Below are 21630 nucleotides of genomic sequence, written 5' to 3' on the forward strand. Positions count from 1 at the left end.
AATCATTTGGGAACCCTGAAGGGACTCTGACCTAAATATGCAGTTATGACAAAGTGGCTTCAAGTGGTTTTCATTAGTGAAGTTAGCCATGGGGTTGTTTAAAACTAGTTGAACATGGACAGCTCACATTTTCTGTTATGTAAGAAATAATATTATTTTCCACTACACCGGTTTAAAGGGTTATCTCAGAAAGGGGGAGCAAAAAAAAGAGATTGGTTTTGTTCCTTGAAGTTTTTAAGCTGATGGAAATTATGCTAATTTAAGTAAGAATGTGAATTTTTCAGTGGGCTACCTGTGGTTTTGACCCAAGGTCAAACCTATTAAAATGCAAATCTAACAAAGAGAAAAGTGTGTGGAAAAATAGAGAAGGCCTAGCAGAGGGGGGTTCCCTCCACTGCCTGCTCTCTCTGTAACGCCTGGCTGAGTGCTACATTACTATTCGAATTTCTCGTTCTCGGTGTGCCTATTATGGTTTGATCTGAGCCCAGTGTGTTGCAGTAAAAAAAATAAAAAAGAATTTGCTGATAGTACATATTGTCTTGCTTCTATTCTCTGTTGCTTGTTTGTTTGCATTAACTGGAAATAGTCAAATTTGTAGGAGTCCATTCGGTTAGATATGTACAACAAGACCCCATGTTGCTAATTTCCTTTTCCAACTTCATTGACAAATGAAGCATCAGTTGAAGTAAAAAAAGGAAATGTGCTACTGTATGTTTTGGTTTTTGTGTAATAAATATGTCCTCTACAGGTTCCATCTATGAACCTTTAAAGCTGTCCAATCTCCAGCGGGAGGATGAGCCCCTATGGGAGAAGCTGGACCGTTACTACAATGCAGGTAAGTTCACTCACTCCGTATGGAAAAGTCAGTGGCCCTGAAATTTAGTTGACCACTTTTGACTCAATAAATATCTTCTTTGCCTAAAATATGCATCAGTTTAGACTACTTTGACTTAGCCGACCGTTGCCTTCTTACGCAATTACGATTTTCTGCACCGTTTTAGAATTGTAGCCTCCCTTTGGTTGTGGTTTGGCAATGGCAGTGGAGGAAGTGAACAAAGCCATTCAGTCCATGTAGGCCTTGTTTCCAGATACTGAGCAATTATTCAGAGCAAGAGGAAGGTTAAAGACATTTTATTGTTGACAAAGAAGTCCTACTCCCAAGCGGGTTGTTTACAGTGTTCACAATTTCCTGTAAGCTTCATCAAACAAGTGCTTTACATACGTCACGTCTAACTGTTAGCAGTTGGGTAAAATCAGATGCAGTCTTTTAAAAGTTCAACAGAGTCCACGCCTCCAGCAAGCAATCATTTCTCAATTGCCGAGGGACCCGATGCTTTGGACAAATCAAAAATGCAGAACAATGGGTTGGTTTTTACCAGGCTACCTTTCCCATAAAGTTATCAGGTTTCAGGTCTTTTCTACTGGCATCCCAATATATTGTTGTCATTTCACATTACTGCACCATGGATTCTTCTTGACTACGACGGGACCTTATAACCCATCTGAGATTATTAGGAACCAAATGTTCCTTCCTGCTGATGTCTTTCCGTCTTGGCTTTCTATAAACTCTTCTTGAATCCTGCAGACCAGGAAACTGCCAAAACATTTGCTTCCAGAGAGATGTTTAGGATTGGTTAGCCAGGTGCTCTAATTAGCAGGACAGGTTTAATTCTTGACCTTCCTGAATGATGTGCAACCAGTAGGATAGACCTTTACACTTTACTAGTAAAGCAAGAAAAGAGGGCAAAAAAACAATGCGAGAGATTGATAATAGAAGGGGAAAACAGGACCTTGGACAAACAGGACAACATCATTATCACTATAATGATGTTGTTGATCTTTCGTCCATCAGTGGTCTATACCTGCTTATCCTTGTAAGGCTGTTGGGGTGAGGGTGAGGCTGTTGTCTGTTTCCGGATGCCATTTGGCAAGAGAGGTATACCCTGTATACATCTCCAGTCCATCACAAGTCAATATTGATATTTTGTCAGTTGACTATATAACCCAAGGAGAATCAGAATTTTTTTTTTTCCTTCCATTTCTTTGTTCTGATTTGTAAAACAAGAGAGTCCCCAATGTGGAACTCAACACATGTCAAATCTCTGCCTCAAGGCTAAAATCGATCGTATTCTCCTTTATTTGAAAAACGTGGCAACGTGAATTGCTTGAATTTGTCGACGGCAATCCACAAGAAATCTACTCTGTTGTTAATAAGGGCTCATGCTTTTATTTCCCCATTTAAAGCTTCAAATCATCTGATAGTTCTTCCAACTTGTTGTTTAGGTCCTTGAAGAATCACAAGTGTAGACTTACTAATATGTTTTGCAATATGAACCGTTCAAGGAAACACATTTTACTTTGTTGCTGTGCATTGCGTAGCCCAAGGAAACAATTCCACTAGGAAGTTAGTCCTGGATATGTTTTTTAATATCATAACTTTATAAAGTCCTTGTTCTTTTATTGTATATGCAATATGGGACTCTTCTTTTAATTATCTGTCAATTTAGCTAACGTGGTATTGTTTGAAAATACAGCCAGCGGGATAAAATTGAGCCACTGGGGGTTTCACATTCAGGTTATTGGGATATTTCAGAACTGGTTAATTGACACATTACGCACTCTGAAGTGGGGCTAGCTAAGAATGCAGAGAATTAGTTAAAGCAGGGGTGTCCAAAGTGGGTCCTTGAGGACCGGCATCCTGTGTTTTAGTTCTCTCCCTGGTTTAACGCACCTGGATCCAATGATGGCTCATTAGAGGCCTTAGGAGAACACTGACTTGCTGAGAAGGTGGTTACTACCGCCAGGGAGAGAACTAAAACATGCAGAATGCCGGCCCTCGAGGACCCACTTTGGGAACCCCTGAGTTAAAGTCTTTGCAAGAAGCCGTTATGTCCTCCGCTGGTTTTGAGCTTTTTTATTTCCGCACCTAAGGATTTTGAATGCGGTGCTGTATCTGCAGTGTGTCACTTTTCTGTCATATGAAATATAATTTTCTAAGGATCTTGCATTCCAAAAAACACACATTGTAAGTAAATTAAACAGTTTTGTATGTCAGTGGAATCAGAAGTGGGTGTAATCTTCTGTCTATAATTGTACATTTTTTCAAGATATCAACGTCAGACTGACAACTTGACATAGCGTAATCCAGACTTAGAAGTCGTCCATTTTGTTTTGTAGTTCTGGCCAATTTGTCTCCATTAAATGGGAGGTTGATTTAGCTCCCACAGACATATTTCTCTCCACCTTTTGATGCCACATAAACAGATCCTATCTAAATGAGTCTGAATGCCATTTTTAAGGCACAGAAACACCTCAACAGACATAGACTGTGAGCACTCACTAGTCACACAAAGAAATCATGATTTAAAAAATACCACCACATGCCATATGTGGTCTGGGTATAAAATGCATGAATAAAAGAATACAAGATGCTTGCATCTGTGAAAGGTTCTTTTATAAACCCCCTAAAAGTTCTGAAGAACTCGAGAAGGACGCAAACTTGATGATGGATAGCTGGCAGAGCCCCGGTGCAGGAGATAATTCTAGGATATGTAATCAGTGAAGGAGGCTGCAGCACCACTGCAGGAGAGATAAATACACATTAGCACTGATTGCTGAATTACCAGCAGCTGAGAGTGCAGCACTGTAGAACAGCATTACCTCCCCACATGCACACACTCGGTTCTACACATATTGTCCTTGATTCTTCGTGCTCACTCAAATTTCTCTTTTGGATGTAAACAAATTCACTTTGCAATATAAAGCTTAGCACCACAATACATTAAAGATCTGCTGTTGTTGTATCAACCTTCCTGACCTGTCAGGTCTTCCGGTTCTGGTTCTGCTCTGCATCCCCAGAACCAGAACCAAACGAGGAGAAGCAGCTTTCAGCATCTATGCACCATAAATCTGGAACAAACTTCCAGAAAACTGTAAAACAGCTGAAACACTGACTTCCTTTAAATCTAGACTAAAAACCCACCTGTTTAGGATTGTATTTGAAACGTAATCTATTACACATTTAATGATGGAACTTGACTTAATGTCATGTTTTGATTGTTGATTCTATGTTGCTTTGTGTTTCTGTGTTTGATACGATGTAAAGCAACTTGAAATGCCTTGCTGCTGAAATGTGCTATACAAATAAAATTTGATTGATTGATTGATAAAGTGAAGAAGTTCAACACACAAGTACATTTAGATTAGAATATTGTGATCACAAGACTTTGTTTGGTGGAGATGTCAATAAGAGAAAGTAATAATGCTTTCAAATTGGGTGATACATTTGAGTTGTTTAATTAAATTCCCAAGTACTTTATTAAACTCAATGGGAGATTAAATGTAACTCAATTTATACCATTTTCTTCAAGGAGTTGTTGAATGTGCTGATTGCTGTGGACTGGAAGGATCTCCTGTAGCAGTTTGCTTTACAGTGGTTCTGAAGAAGCCTCTAACTAAAGACACTAGCGTTCCTATTGTGTGCAAAAGTTTGTCGGTATTTTGCAAATGTCAAAAAACAACACAATATCGCAATTGCAGTGTATCCATTAAATAAGGGACACAATTAAAATCACGTGATTAAATTTGTTAACGCAATAAGTCATTAAAAAACATGCCGTGATCCTTACAACTACTTCTTGTCATCTTCTTCTTGGCGATTTGTGCCAGAGGCAAAATCTGTTGTTCATGTGACTACGAAAAAAGTGTCTCATTTGCAGTTTTAAGAAATAAACTAATTTTGATATGGCCAAAAAAAACCCCACCTCATCCTATCAGCAAAACTTTTTTTTTTTTTATCAAAAAGCAAGAGTTTTTTTTGTTGTTTTTTTTTTTCAAAATTGGTGTGTTTCCAGTAAACCAATTATGCAATTATGTGGTAAATGGAAATTCAGCGACAGTTGCTGTATAGCATCAGTGTTTGTCCAAAAGAATCTTGTTTTACACCATAGATATAGATTTATTTTCCAATCAGAGAAAAATGACTGTCATCTGATTTTCCCAGTGGAAGTCATCAGAGGAGACATGCATAAAACAGAACCAGTGTCGTCTTGTCTTTGGCAGAGCAGCCGACAAACTGTTGGAACGTCGGAGGTGTATCATATAGAGAGGCACGACTGAAATGACCAGATGTTGCCTCAGACGCATTGAAGTGTCTGTAGCTCTGCAAAAACTGTGCTGGTGACAGCAACAGCTGATGGTGGGATGCAACCATTTGTTAATGTTAATAAAAGTTTTGATGTAGTTTAAAAAATACACACTCATGTCTTAACAAAATTCTGCTTTTTAATCTTACTATTTACAAATTTGTTTTAACAAGTCAATAAGTGCGATAACAGAGTGCAACGTGTCCCTACAAAACTGAACGTTTTGACTGCATAGATGACAGCTGTCAGATCTGCATGTTGTGGACACTTTGCAGCTCTTTTTTTTTTCTATTTGTTTTGCCTCGAGACGTCAGACTCCATTCTCCCTGCTTTTTGTTTCTGAGCAAAATCAATGGAAGTAGACGCAGAGAGCAGCAGAAGGAACGGGCCGAGCGCAGCACTTCATCCTCGCTGCTAGAGCTCCATTTAGTATTCAGTGTTGGACCAGGTTAACCTTGGTGCTCATGTGGTTATTAGTTTCTGGTATTACAAAACCTGTTGTCCCTGCAGGGCCAGCGCTGGTGTTACTACTGTGGCCATAAACTGGGCTTTTCATAGTTGTCAGCATTGAATGGGGGGGAAACGTTTGACGTGTAGACTGACGGTGAACCATCGACTCGTTGGCTGATGGAGGTTTAGCTGGCTTTGTGCGTTGACGTTGGTATTCTCAATCTGTTTGTGTTCAACATGAATAATTTATAACTACGTAGATTCAAATCTGGTGAGCTGAAGCTGCATTTTGTCATCCATCAGCTTGAACATGTATATGAAAGTAGAATAACTGTGAAGGAGGAGAGGTGTTTGTGTTCCTTTTACCTTTATGGATTTAAAACCATGCAGAAAATACACTTGGATTTTACTCTATGAGAGAAATGAGACTTTTCTGTAGATGTTATAAATTCATAAGGCAACCAGAAGTTTAAAGTTTTCCATGTTTGGCTCTGATCTGTGATACTCTATCATCACTTTTTACTTGTTCTTAAATACATAGAAACAAAAAAAAACTCCTCTCACTTTCAGTCAATAAACCAATCAATCTGATAGGACGGGCATTTATTGTTTTTGATCAATAAATGCAGCTTCTAAAAATTATCTTATAGTAATAAGATAGTAATGATAGTAATTTTGATTTATCTTTGACTGCCAGGATTGTTATTTGTACTATTTTGTTTATTTTTTCATTCTTTGTTCTTTGTGAGCATAAATACATATCAATAGGTTCGGAAGTAGCATCTAATGTAACTGCAGTTTAATTTTTAAAAAATCACATTACTTTTCTGAACAAGCCTGCTTCACAATATTGAATTGCATTGTAATTAAAATAAATGCTACAAAAGATTGTGGCAACATCGTCCCCATTATCCAGGCAATCTGTACTGTTTTTTTTTTTTTTAAGTTTATTAAAAATCTTAAAGGCCAAGGACTTTGGTGTGTGTGGTGATACATAAATGGACCTTTTAGTTTTAAAAGGTAATCTTTTAAAACTAAAACCTTACACTATCAAATAATCTGTACCTATTTTTTTTTTTTTTTTTTCCCTTTTCGGATGTGCGTTAGCCCCTAGAATAATCAGTCAAAATGAGAACCAGTAAATGATGTGACTGTATTTGTAATCTCACCCATCAGTATCAATGTGTGTGATTAACACTAACACGCACTAAAAAAGCAGAGACAGGAAAATACTGCTTCTCCACTTGATTTTAAGTTACTCTAAGTATTGAATCGCCTGAATTGTATCCATTGCTCTTTACTAAGTGCATCAGTTGCCACTATTTTTCAAAGAGTTAATTTAAAGAAGAGCTCTGCCTGTGCCCTGTAGATACAGTACAGCGACAAGCTAATGGGGAGTTTTCATTAGTTTCTCAAGGAAGCACTAGTTTCTCCTGGTGCAGCTCAACCAGTCTTGCTCGGAAATCTTTAGAGCATTTGCAGAATTTGGAGCGACACAACTTAGAAATCAACGCTATTTTTCTACCTTCATTTGTTTAACCCTTGGCAACTTTCCGTTGGACATTGTCCTATAACAGGACTGACAACCTCGAAATAAATTGTTAGTCAAGTGAAAACAAGAAATGAATCCTGAAGGAAAATTGGAGCAGGACCCTGGAGATTGTAGAGAGGGCTTGTGGAGTAGTTGAGAGGTGGCTGAGGTTATTGCGAACCCAGATGAGCAGAGGGCATGAAGGGGGGTGCAAGCAAGAATTTTAGCTCTGACAAATCAGGTAGAAAGATCAGAAGAGAGCAGTCATGAGGAAAATCGAGTATCTGGTACTGACTGAGAGCAAAAGTGACAGAATAAAGTGACAAATGTGAAAATATAATTTTTTTGAATATGTGTGAGAGTGTTAAATTGTAAATACAGCTAAATTGACTGTATAATGGAGACTAAAAAATAAAGACATAATCTTTTTTGTCATTGAACATAAGTGCAACAGAGTTTTTGTTATGCTTTAGCTGCCAGTTAAATACAATCTATACCCCAACTAAACACATACGTTAATGTAAACTAATTTATTACATATCTAGCTCTGGTTATAGTGGCATAGGAGGAAATTATACTGTACAACAGCTCTCTGCAACCCAAATATGACAAGCATGAGCTAATATTACTTAATCTATGAAGATGATTCACTCACCCGAGTCCTGACTCAGCAGGTCACTGTGAATTCCACACCACCGATTCCAGTTTACACAACTATTCAAAACGGGAGCTCATCAAAAACAAGACGCATGCCGTTCCCTATAGAAAGTACTCAAGTTATACCCTTTCTATTGCTTTTACAAATCAATCATGATCAACATGATTTTGCTTTTTTCCCACAAAAAGAGGATTTGTGACTGGATTTAAGGAGTTCAGAATCAACCTGACGAAGCTCCAACAGTTACGCAAGAAAAAATGGCAACGTAATTTCAGCATCTACCAAATAATGACTTGAAAGGGGTGAATATTTATGCAATCACTTATTCTAGGTGTTATATTTTTATTAATTTCTAATTTTGTCAAAACTTAGACAAAGTTTTTTTTTTTTTTTAAAGGCCAATTTTTTGGACTTTTTGCTTGATTTGTTATTCTTAATCATGAAATTTTTGATATGTAAAATGAATAAAGAGGGTAGATCTTCCAAGGAGGCGAATCCTTTTGATTGGAACTGCACTTAAAAGATGCAACACAAAGGTCCTCTTCAGTTCAAGTGCTTTTCAGAATGCTAGCAAACAATGGCAAGCCTGAAAAGTTTATTCAACTTCATTCCTAGACCTACTGTAAGACGTGAGTGACCTCCAGCTCACGTCTTTCTGGATCATGGCTCAGTTTAAACTCAGCAGAATCAAAGTTTGCTCCGTTGGAACCGCGTCCGGATTGTTAATGTATCCTGTGAAGAAAACGTCTCTTCAGGGCTGGATGGACCAATTTTACCCATGAACACTCCTGTTGCAGATATGACACAGCCCATTGGTCAGCTCTGATGGAGGCCACGTGTTTGTGTGTGGGGGGGTGAATCGGTGTATGTTTCTTCCTCAGTTTATGCGTTCAGTCAGGTCAGTCAGCGCAAGGCTTGCGTGTGTTCATTAGCTCGCATTCATTTAGAAAATGAGAGAAGACAATGCAGGGAGCTGAGTGAGCAACAGGTGTAGCTCTCAGTTAAAACCAATTTGTTGCTATCAGTGAGCGCAGCACTGCCTAGAGCAGCGGTTTTGTCGAAACCTCATAGATTCTTAAAAAAAAAAAAAAAAAGGCCTCTGCCAGATTGTGGAACGGCACCTTAAACAGCGAGCTTGTTTAATTGTTGTGCTGGGTGGCGGCTGGAAGCCGTCGTCCAATCCAATCCCAGCAGGGAACAAAGCCAGCATTGTTATCGCTGGCGCGCAGGCCCTTTCGCCAATATACCTGCTTTCGCTCAGTTTCTGCAAGAAAAAGAGGTGGAGAGGGTTGAGGCTGGATGACAATGACAAATCAAACCAGTTAAATTTTCTCCATATTTATTTATTTTTTCGTGAGTTGTGCCGTGTTGCCTTCAGCTCAGTCGAAAGCAGCGGTATTAAGCTGCTGCTGTTATGATTAAGCACTATATTTCTCTTATCAAGAAGAGAATAGCAAGGGAAGCTTTACCTCCATCTCTTACGGTTCATCATTCATTTTTCCCCCCTCCCTTTGCTATTTCTCTGGTTTCTCATTTATGTGCCAATATGGCTCCACTCGACTGACTCACTCTGCTCCCTGATAACGCTGGTGGCAGAAGGTAGGCTGCTGTAAGCTGTGGGGCTTGCACTGATTAGAAAATGGGAGTAAAAGTTTTTTTTTTGTTTTGTTTTGTTTTTTTTCTGTATTGGTTTCATTTGTGTGATATTTAAGTAGAGTTGTAGAAGCTACAGGTTCACAGTTTTCACCACATTTTACACGCTTTCGGTCACGTCCAGCCTTTGTCCTGGATTTATTTTCAAAAAACGTGGAGCTTTGTCTCTGGTATTTTTTGAAAGAGAGAGTTTGTCTTAAAAAACGGCGACCGCTACTTGTGCAGCCCATTTGACTAAAAATTATGATGAATACTAATATGTCAGACATTAAACGTCAAACACTTTTTAATGTAACAACATTCATTACAGCATGTTGCAATGGATGTTAACTTGCTTAAAGCTGGGTTATGTCACTTTTTTACATATTTATTATGTCACCATGTTGTGAGAGTATTAGATAAGACAGATAATATGCGAAAAGATTAATTTTCTCTACCTGTTCCCAGAGCTAAATGCGCCGCTCCTGGGCAAAAACAACCAATCAGATTCAGGAGGAGGGGCTCGGAGCTGTCAGTCAACCTCGTGTAGAGAAACAGCTTACCATTACAGGAAAGCCATTTATCCACTATCAATGGTGGCCATGCTAATTAGCATTAGCATTGACGGGGAGAGGCTGCAGCATAGCAGAGAGAAAGAGGGTGCTTACAGAAGGGTGACTGACAGCGCTATGACCCTCCACCTGGCTCTGATTGGTTGTTTGTGACTGAGCCGAACAGATTATCTGTTCTATATTATATTGTCAGGACATAGCGACAGTTCTAAAAGGTATTTCAAAAAGGACTTTTCTCATAAAACCAGCTGCTTGCATGGATTAGAGGGGCCTTATGGTTTGGAGGGACAGTGTGTCTCCATAACACAACAGGGCGCTGACTTAGAGCCCTGGTGTAGAGACAACAGAGCACAAGCTCCCCGTCCCCTTCACCTTCTGTAAAAGAGGTAAAAAGTCACTTTGTGGGACACTTCTTAGCCTTAATAGTGCTAAAAGACACAGTGGAGTTGTAAATGTTTTCATTAATGCTGCAGTGTGTGGGCTGTAGGGAAATCTGGTCACACAAATAGAAAATAGCCATTAAATCCCAATACAGGAATGACTGTATTGCCCTAGTGCATGTGGTTAATTTGTCCCTTAATTACTCTATTGAGCAAACCAGCAGTCTGACTGGGAAAAGGTGGTGGAATACAGAATTTAAATCTAAACCCAAAAAGAAACAAAAATCTAATGTAAAGTATATGTTCTGTGTATAAAAAAAATAATCATTTATGCAAATGAACAATGTTTAATTTTCTTATTTTATGAATAAATACATTAAGGAAATAAAAATAGGTTATTTGTTAGAAGGGAAAATATTTTTGCCTGTTTTATGTACATTTTAGATAAAGTTTGAAAAGTTATGTTCTCAATACCACAACAAACTTCTGTCATTTCTTTCCTGTGAGTTGCCAGATAAAGTTGCCCAAATTCAGGATTTTCTTTTTTCTGCTGCTCTTTTTTTCTTACTCTAGAACTATTCTCCCCTCCCCGACCTGTTGCTGCACACTGCCAGCTAGTAGAAAGGCGGCTAATAAAGGTTTTATTTTGTTTTGCTTTTTATCCATGTTGACAAAAACCCACCAATTCAAGCAATTGAAAATACTCTGCCAGCCTCAACATTTGTATAAATGATGATCACAGCAGGCTGCGTTTCTATTTCGCTCTCATGATATCTCCGTAAAGGTATCACTTTGCTGCTTCTTCTTCTTCTTCTTTTTTTGTTGTTGTTTTTTTTTCTCGTTATCATTTCTTCAGCCTGGCAGAGCAGTGAAATGGCCCATTGTGAACGAGCAGCCTGTGTGTGCCTGAGACATTAGCTGCTGATTTAGTGGGACATTAGCTTGATGGATGGCGGCGCAGAAAACTCCCAACAACAGATGATTTGCATGCCGAGAAACTTCTAGCCCGAGACCAAACAACATTCAGCCCCTCCATTGTTTATGCTCATTACTTTACTTTTTAATCCAGAATATATTGTTAAATCTGTCCAAAGCATTGCAGAAACAAATCACCTCTCACCTTACATGAAAAATGGAGATCTTTTTTTTTTTTTTTAAAGAAAACTCTAAGAACTGGGTGAAATCTTTGGCATAGCGCTTTATCTAGACTAACACCGTTAACCTAAAATAATTTACTCTGTGCAGACTCATTGATTATGTGTACTCGCTAATAGCTCGCTCATGGTGGCAGCATGTAGAGTAACTCTGTAAAGCCAGTTCTGATTTATTCTTTTTCTAAACGTCTGTTCATCATTTTTAAGTTGAGACGTTTCACATTTGGACAATTATTTGCTCTTGTTTAAGAAGCTATGCACCTGGCTGAATTTTTGCTCTACTTTTTTTTAACTTTTGACCTCTTCCCATGATGTGTCACCATGGCAACATGGTATTGTGTTTTTTTTTTGTTTGTTTGTTTTATTTTTTACCTTGATGCAGCTGATTAGAATCTCAAAAGCTCAAATAATACTCTATGATCTCCCACTCCAATGATCTGCTTCCCAAACATACAGATAGAAATTCAAAGAAGCAAAAGCAAATGAGATGGATTAGCACTGCTTGCTAACGATGTGTGTCAGCCAGGACATGTTTCTGCTAAATTCAGTTGTTAGCATATCATGAGAGTCATGATGCTGTCATACAGCAACAGTGTCTTCAGTCAGAGGCCTCTACGGTTTTGTTGTAAGACTGACTGCTACTGGAGAGCCTTGCTGCCCACAGCATCTCCATCTACAACGACTCTTTGGAGACATTTTGATGGTATGAGCTGCAGCAATGTTTTATCAAATAAAAAAAATTGAATTAAACATAATTTTACAAATATTAAATAAAAAGAGCATTACAGACTTAATTTAGTTAACTAGCGTTCGCCAGCTGGTTGCAGCACAGATCTTTATGTTTGTGTGTTCCAGGTACTTCATTAGTACTTTACCAGGAGGTGGACTTTTTGAGAGGTTTATTATTAATCCGTCTAATTCATCCCATTAATCACTTTATCTCTGCCAACGCGACAGCCACCCCCACTTCACCCACACACCGCTCCAGTCCGTCATTTCCATCTAGTACACTCTACTTCCACTGTTTATTCTCACACACTCGTACATCCTTTCTGTCTCCACTGGACGTGCTCACACCACCTCACACACACCTTCATCATAATGTCTGTCCTCCTCTGTCTCTTTCGCAGTCACTCTTGATTCTTTTTTTCCTTCCCTCTCTTTCGTCCTGAATCAAAGTACGAGCCGCAGTGGACGGGCCTTTCATTAGCGGTGGAATAATGTTAGGAGGAAAAACGGAGCCGTCTCTCTGAACACATTAGTTATCATAGAGAAGACCTCTGCCTGACGCGTCTCTCTGTGTCACTGTGTGATACTTTAGAGGACTATGATGTGTTTATGCTTTAAACCTCAGTCAACGTTTGGTTTTTTTTTTAAATCTTACTCCTGCTCTGTCTTCTTCTGTTGCTGGATTTTCCTAATAAAGCCCCGGCTGAATGTTTTAGACCCATTTTTTTTCTTCCCAAAGAAATGACTGGTCATTATCTGCTGTGGAGCTTTCCTCTCTCTCAGGTCTCACTAGAACGATTTGTTGATGCTGGGATTTTTACTAGCTTAAGGTGGAACTGTGGGGATTAAAATGAATAGCAGCAGGCTGTTGAGCTCAGATCCAGCATACATATTGCTGCCTTGCACATTGTAAGCTTTTATTCATATTTTGTCTCATTAAACCATAACAAATTAATTTAATTAAGGATATAGAATTTCACCATATCCTGGGGAGCTGAATACAAATTCATGCGTCACCTTCTAGATTTTATTCCTAACAATGTAGAAGTATAGTTTGTTGCCTTGCAGCAAGAAACTCTTATTTACGAAGAGGAAAGGCTGTGCCATCCTTAGCTGTTAGCAATAACCACAATCAGCTGTTGCATCAATTTTGCTCATCCTCCTTTGATAAATGTTATCAATTTTAGCCCGCTTGGAGGAAATGTGAGCATGAATATCATATTTAAGGTCATGTCAGAGCATCTTAATCAGATCTACATCTGAACACTCAGACTCAGTCAAAGTGACTCAGTCACTTTGAGTCTTTTATTTTGATTTTTTTTTTTAAATTGTCTTTGCCAGTGAAAACCGTATTTTCTGACACATTCAATCAATAATTTACTGGAAGCTTTACCTTTAGGTTTGACTTTTTTGTTCTTTTTCAGACTGTAATAAGTTGGTTTTATTGGCTTTTAAATGTATGAATGAAAAACATTTTGTGTGAACACAGGTTATCTTTGCCAAAAAAAAAAAATCCAATTTGCTAAAAGAAATACAGAAATACTCAGTCAGGGGTGCAAAATTGCTTTCTCACAAAATTGCAACCATCCAGCAAATAGATTCCTGATCACTGTAAAAAGGAGGCATGGGATCACTTAAACCTGCAGCTACTTTTCGAACACGAGGACACATTTAACGGGTACACCAAAAGCGAAATGAGGCAGAAAGCAGACATAATCACGTCGGGGATGTTATTGTTTTTGAAGTAGATTAGCCCCGTTGCCAGAAATGGTCAATTTTGTAAATCTAAACGAGTCTGCTTTTCACCATCTAACACCTGCTAAACTTAGACAAAATTACAGGATTTGCCATCTGCCTGCATTACCTGATACTTGTTCACCATCTGTTTAGTCACTACTCTGTATCTAGACACAATCAGACACAAGAGATATTTACCAGAGGGCAGGACAGATTTATATTTGTATTTACAGTTGGCAGGTTTATACTTCAGATGCTTTTAGGAAGATTCATTGCTAAATCAATGTGGGTGTAAAGTTTATGGCTCTTTTTTTTTTTCTTTCTACATTAGTAATCTAAACCGCAAAGGTTTTTCGGGTTAAGGTCAACATGAGGGGCTGAAAAGGAGGAAGTTTCCTTGGCTCGTTTCCTCATTTCCTGTTTGACGTTGATGCAGAAGAAGAGAAAAAGACACAAAGTTATTGAGGCAAAAACTGAACTGTTAACAGTGGTTGTGTAACGACGGCTCTGTTTTGTGCTCTCGGCGTGGAGCCAGCAAACCGGCACAGGCTGAACATCTGAAAAGCTCCAACACGAAACGAGGAGAGTACGCATGTCCTGACGGAAACGATTAAATGCTAAATCCAACTTTTAGCGTTTTGGTTCAAGCCGCTTCTGTTGTGAAACTCGCAAGAACTGAAAGAAGCTGGAGTTTGAATGGAAAGTCAGCTTTGACCTTCTGTAGTCAAAAAATGAAAAAGAAAACAATGATTACCACATTTATTTATCCTATTCGTAACTTAATGGCGTTTAATGCAGTGTATTCAATTAGATTCATAAGAAGATGAAAGCTGCTGATATTCTGCTCAAGGAGCCTGTTCATCTTTTACCTTCAAGTAGTACAGAAAGAAATGAATACTGGTTGACCAAAACTAGATTAACCACAGTTCTTAGAATAAAGGACCAAAAGGGTATCTGTCTTGTTCAAATCTCTATTTTTGTAATGTTTTTCAGTCCAAAAGAAACAAAACAGGAACAAAATAGATTAAAACAGTTTCATCCTGAATAGCCTGCTGACATTTCGTCTTCAGGCTCTTTTGGAGGTTTGTCCTTTTTGCAAGGACCATAGTTCGACATGTTGTGTCCAAGTCTCTCTCGTTTATCACAGCCCTTTTGCTACTCTTATTAATATTATTTTTTTTGTTCTGCATGCTTTTGTGCTAAATGTGAGGGTCATAGACATAGACTTTTTTTAATTTAAATTGCAGTATTGACTCCCTCAAAAACTAAAAGGGTGTTAAAATTTAATCTGCATCTGAAGACGTTCCCCCCCCCCCCCCCCCCCCCCCCCCCCCCCCTCTCAAAGCAGAGAACTGTGCAAAATGAAATGAAATGTTTACAGATTTTATCTTATGGATTAAGAACTTCAGTTTGTCCCATATATCTGTTATTTCTCCTTGTACATATGCATACATTGGTTTTTTTTGCATCACCGTTTTTTATGTTTTCTTTCCCATTCGAAATGAACGACAACTTCACAGTAAACTGGTTGATCTTCAGTTTTCAGAACCAGAATCATTCGAATCAGCCTTTATTGACATTGTACCAAGTGGACTGTACAGAAAATGAGTTTCAGTGCAGCCCACCCAAAGAACAACAACAAGAAAATGACAAACAAACAACGTAAGATATGAGTAGACGGGCGCCTGAGGCTGCAGCCATCACTGGAGTTTTACTAAGATCCATTTTGCTCCTCTCTTTCTCTCTTCTGCCTTTATCCAGTAAAAACAACCATCCTGAACTACCAGAGCCCCACTACTGGGCTCTTCCCCGTCAAGACATTCTCCGACATGAAGGAGGCAAAGGTCCGGGACTCTCTGTACTGCGCTGCTTGTGCCTGGGCCCTGGGTATGGCATACCGGTTAGTAAACCTCTCTGACACGGGTTATGTTTCATCATTTGAATCTTTATTTAAATGATAAGGCTGTTTTATGATTTGAAAAGCCTCCTGTTTTTGTCACTGTTTATGGCTGATGATATATTTGAAATCTTGTGCTTATTTTGGGGGCTGTTTTCATGACTAATTTAGCTAATTAATGAGGTGCTTCATAATTATGGTAATACTGCATGATTACTTGGCAGAGAGCTGGACCGCGTGTAATTGTGGAATATCTGTCACCACACACACACCCCTACACACACTCAGGTGATTGTGTCTCTCAGTTTCCTGGCTTTGCTGTTTTTTGAGCAAAGCCTCTCTTGACTGCAATAGTTTATGGTTTTATTTTGTGTTTAATTGAACCAAAACCTTCATGAAATACTGAAACTGAGTGTAATCTCCTCAATATGTCAGTCCCTGGATAACAACTTAAAGAAAAACATACTGTGTAGTGCTTTGGAAAAATAATCATACCCTTTGAACTTTAAACACTAAACATGTTTGACATTTTAGCATATAGAGACTTTTTGTTACTCAAAAATACTTTATTGATCCCAAAGGGAAATAATACGTTGTTGCTTAACTCGTATATTAATTCAAAATTCTCCCGAGTTATTGTTGATATTGACGCCTGCAGGCAGGAAGAAATCTCTGCCACCGCCTTCATTTTTTAACTTCACTATCAGATTCACGTCAGGCCACACCACAACGTTAATAAAACCTCTGAGTCATGTTGGAAAAATTCAAAGATTACTTTAAGGCCAAATCTGCCAGGAGTATGAATAATTTAGGACTTAGCTGTGAGTCCAGCTGTTCTCTTGAGGTCCTGGAGGTTTCTTAGAAAATATTAAAGAACAAGAAGCAAAAAAAAAAAAAACTGTGGTGCAGCTTAAAATCCATGTCAGGTTATAAAACAAAACTTGAAATTTATGGTTGAAGCAGAAAATGATTCAGGGCTGTTTACAAAACACAATATGTAAAAAAAAAGAAAAAAAGAGAGAAATAAACGGCTAATATGTCTTCAGATTTTAAAACAAGAGTGCTACATTAGCATCTCACTCAAGTGCTAGAAAATCCTCTCTATCAGCTTCCCTTATTTGATTTATTCCTCACTGATTAGTGTCTTGAGAAAAGGGCATTTCCCTGAAGTGTGAATTTTAAAAAAAAGACAGAGAAAAGACAGAAAATTATGGAGAAAGGAAGATATGATGATGGTGGGACTAAAATGGTTTGTAGTTAAGAACAGGCTGGAAAACGGGAGGAATGTCAGGGAGGGGTAAGGTCAGCAGAAAGAGTGTGTGAGGAGATAAGAGGGGTAGCCAGGAAAAACAAGGGATGGGAAGGAAAAGCGAGCGAGGAAATTAGATTGTGGGGAAAGACGGAGTGAAAGAGAGGAGTAAAAATAGAGTGTACTCCAGTGATGTGACCAGCGGCACATCCCAGTCATCAGTCATGGCTGCCTCCTGTTAGAATTGTCACTGGGATTTAATTAAGATGATTCTCATCTGACAGGCTTGGCTTGTGCCATTACTTACTTCAGAGTCGGCTGCCGCGTGTGTGTGTGTGTGTGCGTGTCTGAGCGAGTGTGAGACACTCGGGGATCTGATGAGTGGCTGGAATTGCTACAACCCCTGCTCTAAGTCCACATGATTTCAGCTCTTCCTTTGACCTTTATGCTAATGTTTTATATACTGTATGTACTGCTGGGATAGTTGTTGTAGTTACGTTACCATCGAAACTCTCTCTTAATTTTCTAAGTAATCATAAAATGGCAAGTGGTGAATAAAGGTTCAGTGTATTTGTCCAAACAGGATGGACAGTCGTCTCTCTACTTTACATATTTCCTCTTAAGCCTGTTGCAATAAGCAATGAATTGATTAATTGTATAATAAATCAATAATTTCCAATTACATGGCCGTTTTTCCTCATGTCTGTATCTTTTACTACCAAAGTCTGGATGACAAAAGTCTTCAGTTTGGTGCTTCAGAAGTCAAGTCTGAACATGACTTCTTTATGGAAGAATAGCTTCGTTTACAGAGACTTCAGTTTCCATTTTTGTTTATTTATTTAAAGTGTACTTTTGTTCTAGTGTGTAATGTTCGTTAGAAAAGAAAGCGTTTTATCTTTGAGAATGTGTTCTTGCATTGTTATGCCGTTACTGTGAAATGACTTGAAAATGGTCTCAGAACAACGATATTATCGTTTATCGCAATAACGTCTGACGATTTATTGTGGCAGGCCTGTCCCCTCTTTTCCCAAAGCATGAAAACGTTTTTAAATGCTCAACAGATGAGCAGATATCTTACCGAGAGTAGCTTGTTTCTGTTTATTCCATCACTAAATACTGATCTAGAATTATGCTACTCGTGCTGACATCATGTTGGAGTAGCTCTGTTATGCTTGTTCTTTGTAGACTTTTGTTTTTGGATATAACACTGTTTTGTTTTGTTTTTTTGGACAATCATTTTTTGGTTTTGGAGGCTGTGCAGCTGGAATAATATTTTTAGTCTTACTACTTTTACTTTTAGACATTTGCAGTGATGTGTTTTGTCAGTCAGGAGTTTGTTTCGATACGACTGGGAGCAGCTGCTTAGCATCTCAAAAGTTGAAATAGTACCTGAACTTCGACCGCGAATCCCAGGTGTTACGTCGGCCTGCGTTTTTGGGTTTTTTTTTCCATCAGTATGCACACACGGTCCCGGCCTGTAGCCACGGTGCTCTGCTCCCCCACCGAGGGACTACAGCAATCTGCCAAGTTTAGTGGTGAAACAGCAATTGGTGAGAGGCATTAGTGAATTTTTATTTTTTTTTAAAAACAGCGCATGGAACTAGCTGCGTTAACACAGAGAATCCAGCGCTGAACTGTAACAAATCAAGAGCTTATAAGATGAGTGGCAAGTCAGGTGAAACACATGGGGATGATGAAGAGAAACTAAACACAAATGCATAAGAATAAACTAAGAAGTGAATACAAAGGAAGAAAATATATGGTAAGACCTTTTGAGCAACAATTAGTACAGGGAGATGAACAGGATAAAGCAACACCTTAACTCGGGTAAGAACACAGTAGAACATGAAAGGGAAAAATCTAAAAGAAAAAAAAAACATTAAGGATTTTTTTTCCCAGACGACAAAAGCTGAGATAATATTGCTACAGTGCCATGGTTTTGTTCAGACCATGCCTATACAAAAAATAATGTTTTTGTACTGTAATAGTAAGAAGCTGATTGAAATCCTAAGTGTGGAAGGAGCAAATAGCTTTTTATGTCTTTAAGGGTTTTTAAATTTAAATCTGTTTTTTCGATGTTATTGTTCATGTTAACATCAACGCCAAGAGGCTTGACGTTGAAAAGTGGCTCCATTACACTTTAAATTTGACAGTTCTCAATGTGATTGAGAACTGTCTTTGTTCTTCAGTAGTTTTCTTGGACAGAAATGATCAACTATAATCTAATAGATGGATCGACAGCTAATTGCAAGCCACTTTTCAGCTTCATATTTGCATTCCATTTTTTCTTTCCATTTGAAGTGCTGAGTAGCCTTACGGCCCTATTGCCAGCAAAACCATCATGGGGGAAATGTACATCTGGTCAGAGAAGGCCAGATTCAAACACTGGCCAGTCATCTGTAACATCCAAGTGCCTAAAATATCACCTGGATGCAAAATGTCTCATTTATTCATAGGAATGACAACACATTTATAATTACACAAACAGTTGTCCTTCCCTTTCCTTGAAATGGGGGATTTGTTTACAATCTAATAACAAATGTATGCATGTTGTAAAATGAGGCATGAATAAAGTGAAACATTTTATTTCGCCATTAACAGAAATTCCACACTCACAAAATGCCTTCACGTTTTCGAAACAGTGCATTGTCGAAGAAAAACAGCCGTGATGATGGTGAGAGATGGTTGACGATCTTCATCATCTGAAACTCGGATGATGACACGGTGTAGGCAGTGTTATGGTAAAATGATCTCAGAACAACAATATCACCGTTTATCACAATAACTTCTTCAACAATTTATCGTGACCGGCCTTGGCCCTCTTCTTCCAGAGCCTGAAAAGTTTTTAAATACTCAAGAGATGAGCAGAAATCTTGCCAAGAGTGTCTTCTATCTATTGCTTTGCTGTCAGCAGAATGTGGTCAGATGCTATAATTAGAAATTTGACTTCTGAGGTTCTACTGATAAATGCTAATTAGGCCTCTCTTAGGTCTGTTTTTGTGAGTGGATCATCATTCCTGTTCTGTTAGAGAGGCCATCAGTTCCGTCGTTTCATTCATGTCCTGTGTGAACAGCGCTGTTAAAGTCCTTTTCTCTTCCCTCACCGTGCAGGCGGATCGATGATGATCTGGGCCGCACTCATGAGTTGGAGCATTCTGCCATCAAGTGCATGAGAGGGATCCTCTACTGCTACATGAGGCAGGCGGATAAGGTGAGTTTGTTCCAGCGTCTGCTCTTAAGTTGCATGTTTTCCTCAGGAAAGCCTGCAGTGACGCACAGTTTCCTACCATAAGTACGTTTCCACGCATAGCGCCTCTAAAGCAGCGGAGGCGTCTTGTTCCCTTTGTTTGTATTCCTGCAAATGACAACAGGAAGAGGATGGATGCTTCAGTCCTCAGGGCTTAATAACACACTATCCTTTAATTACCTCGGACTTTTGCTCCGAACGGGAAAATTTCATGCCACGTCTGCAGTAAACCTAATGAGCGCGCTTTGCCTTATGCAGCCAAAGTAGGGCCAAGTGGATCTTCTGGCTGGATGTTGTTGGTGGTCTTCATGAGCAGCGTCTTTTCAGTGTGTGTGTTCTCTTGCTGCGTACGCGCGTGTTTGTGTGTGTACTCTGAGAAAGCCGCTCTGCTTCGTCTCGTCTCGACCTTCACGACCTAATTCAGAGAAGAGCTTTCCTGTGTCTTAATTACAAAGCTGCGTTTACACAGTTAATTACACAAAGCGGCATTTGTCATTTACCCGTCTCCGGCACTTAAGAACTACATGGAGGTTTTATTGAAGATGTCAGGCCGATGTCTGCATGAAGGAACGTCTTCAGGACGTTTCATGTGTTTTTCTTTACAATCACATGAAACATAAAATTTTAGTATTATTCACAAGAGATAACTGTTGTACACTTAGATTACCAAAATAAAATGGATAAACTGGGTACACTCTAGACATGTTGCCAGGGCAGCACAAATAATACACTAGATGTATAATTATGGATACACGATATACAGGCACCAACATCGGCACTGGCCGATATTAGTCATTATTAAACATGTCTGAATCGATCCGATAAGTAAAACTGAGTAAGCAGTGGGGTCATTTTTTTTTCAAAACGTCAAAGTAGGTTTGTAAAATATGTACATATTATTGGTAAATATCTGCTATTAGCTGTCAATATTGGCTCAAATGTTTATGTCGGTTCATCCCTACATTGCAACCATGCACACGCACTCGCACCTAATTGCAAATCTGGCAAACCGAGTTACCCAACAGTCATGTTTTTAGAGTATGGCAAGAACCTGGAGTACCCGGAGAGAACCCAGGGGGAACATGCAGACTCCATGCAGAAAGACCCCAGGCCCAGGATTCGATTCCTGAACCTTCTGGCTGCCAGGCAACAGGGCTACAAGCTGTGCTGCTGCACCTTTAAATCCCATTAACATCACTTGTTTCAGATCATTCCCATTACAGTGGGGTATTAGAAAGAATCCTTGGGGG

The 21630-nt window shown here is 39.0% G+C and overlaps 1 protein-coding gene across 3 annotated transcripts in view; it reads left to right on the forward strand.

The window, feature by feature from the left end:
- phkb (phosphorylase kinase, beta) overlaps positions 1-21630 on the forward strand; it is a 110702-nt gene that overhangs the window by 4558 nt on the left and 84514 nt on the right. For all 3 annotated transcript variants that reach the window (XM_032560743.1, XM_032560742.1, XM_032560741.1), the window contains 3 exons: positions 749-835; positions 15749-15887; positions 20245-20344. In XM_032560743.1, coding sequence (XP_032416634.1) covers positions 749-835; positions 15749-15887; positions 20245-20344 — 326 coding nt within the window. The remainder of the gene's footprint in view (positions 1-748; positions 836-15748; positions 15888-20244; positions 20345-21630) is intronic.

The sequence above is a fragment of the Xiphophorus hellerii genome, chromosome 4 (genome assembly GCF_003331165.1).
Source record: "Xiphophorus hellerii strain 12219 chromosome 4, Xiphophorus_hellerii-4.1, whole genome shotgun sequence".
Taxonomy (NCBI): Eukaryota; Metazoa; Chordata; class Actinopteri; order Cyprinodontiformes; family Poeciliidae; genus Xiphophorus; species Xiphophorus hellerii.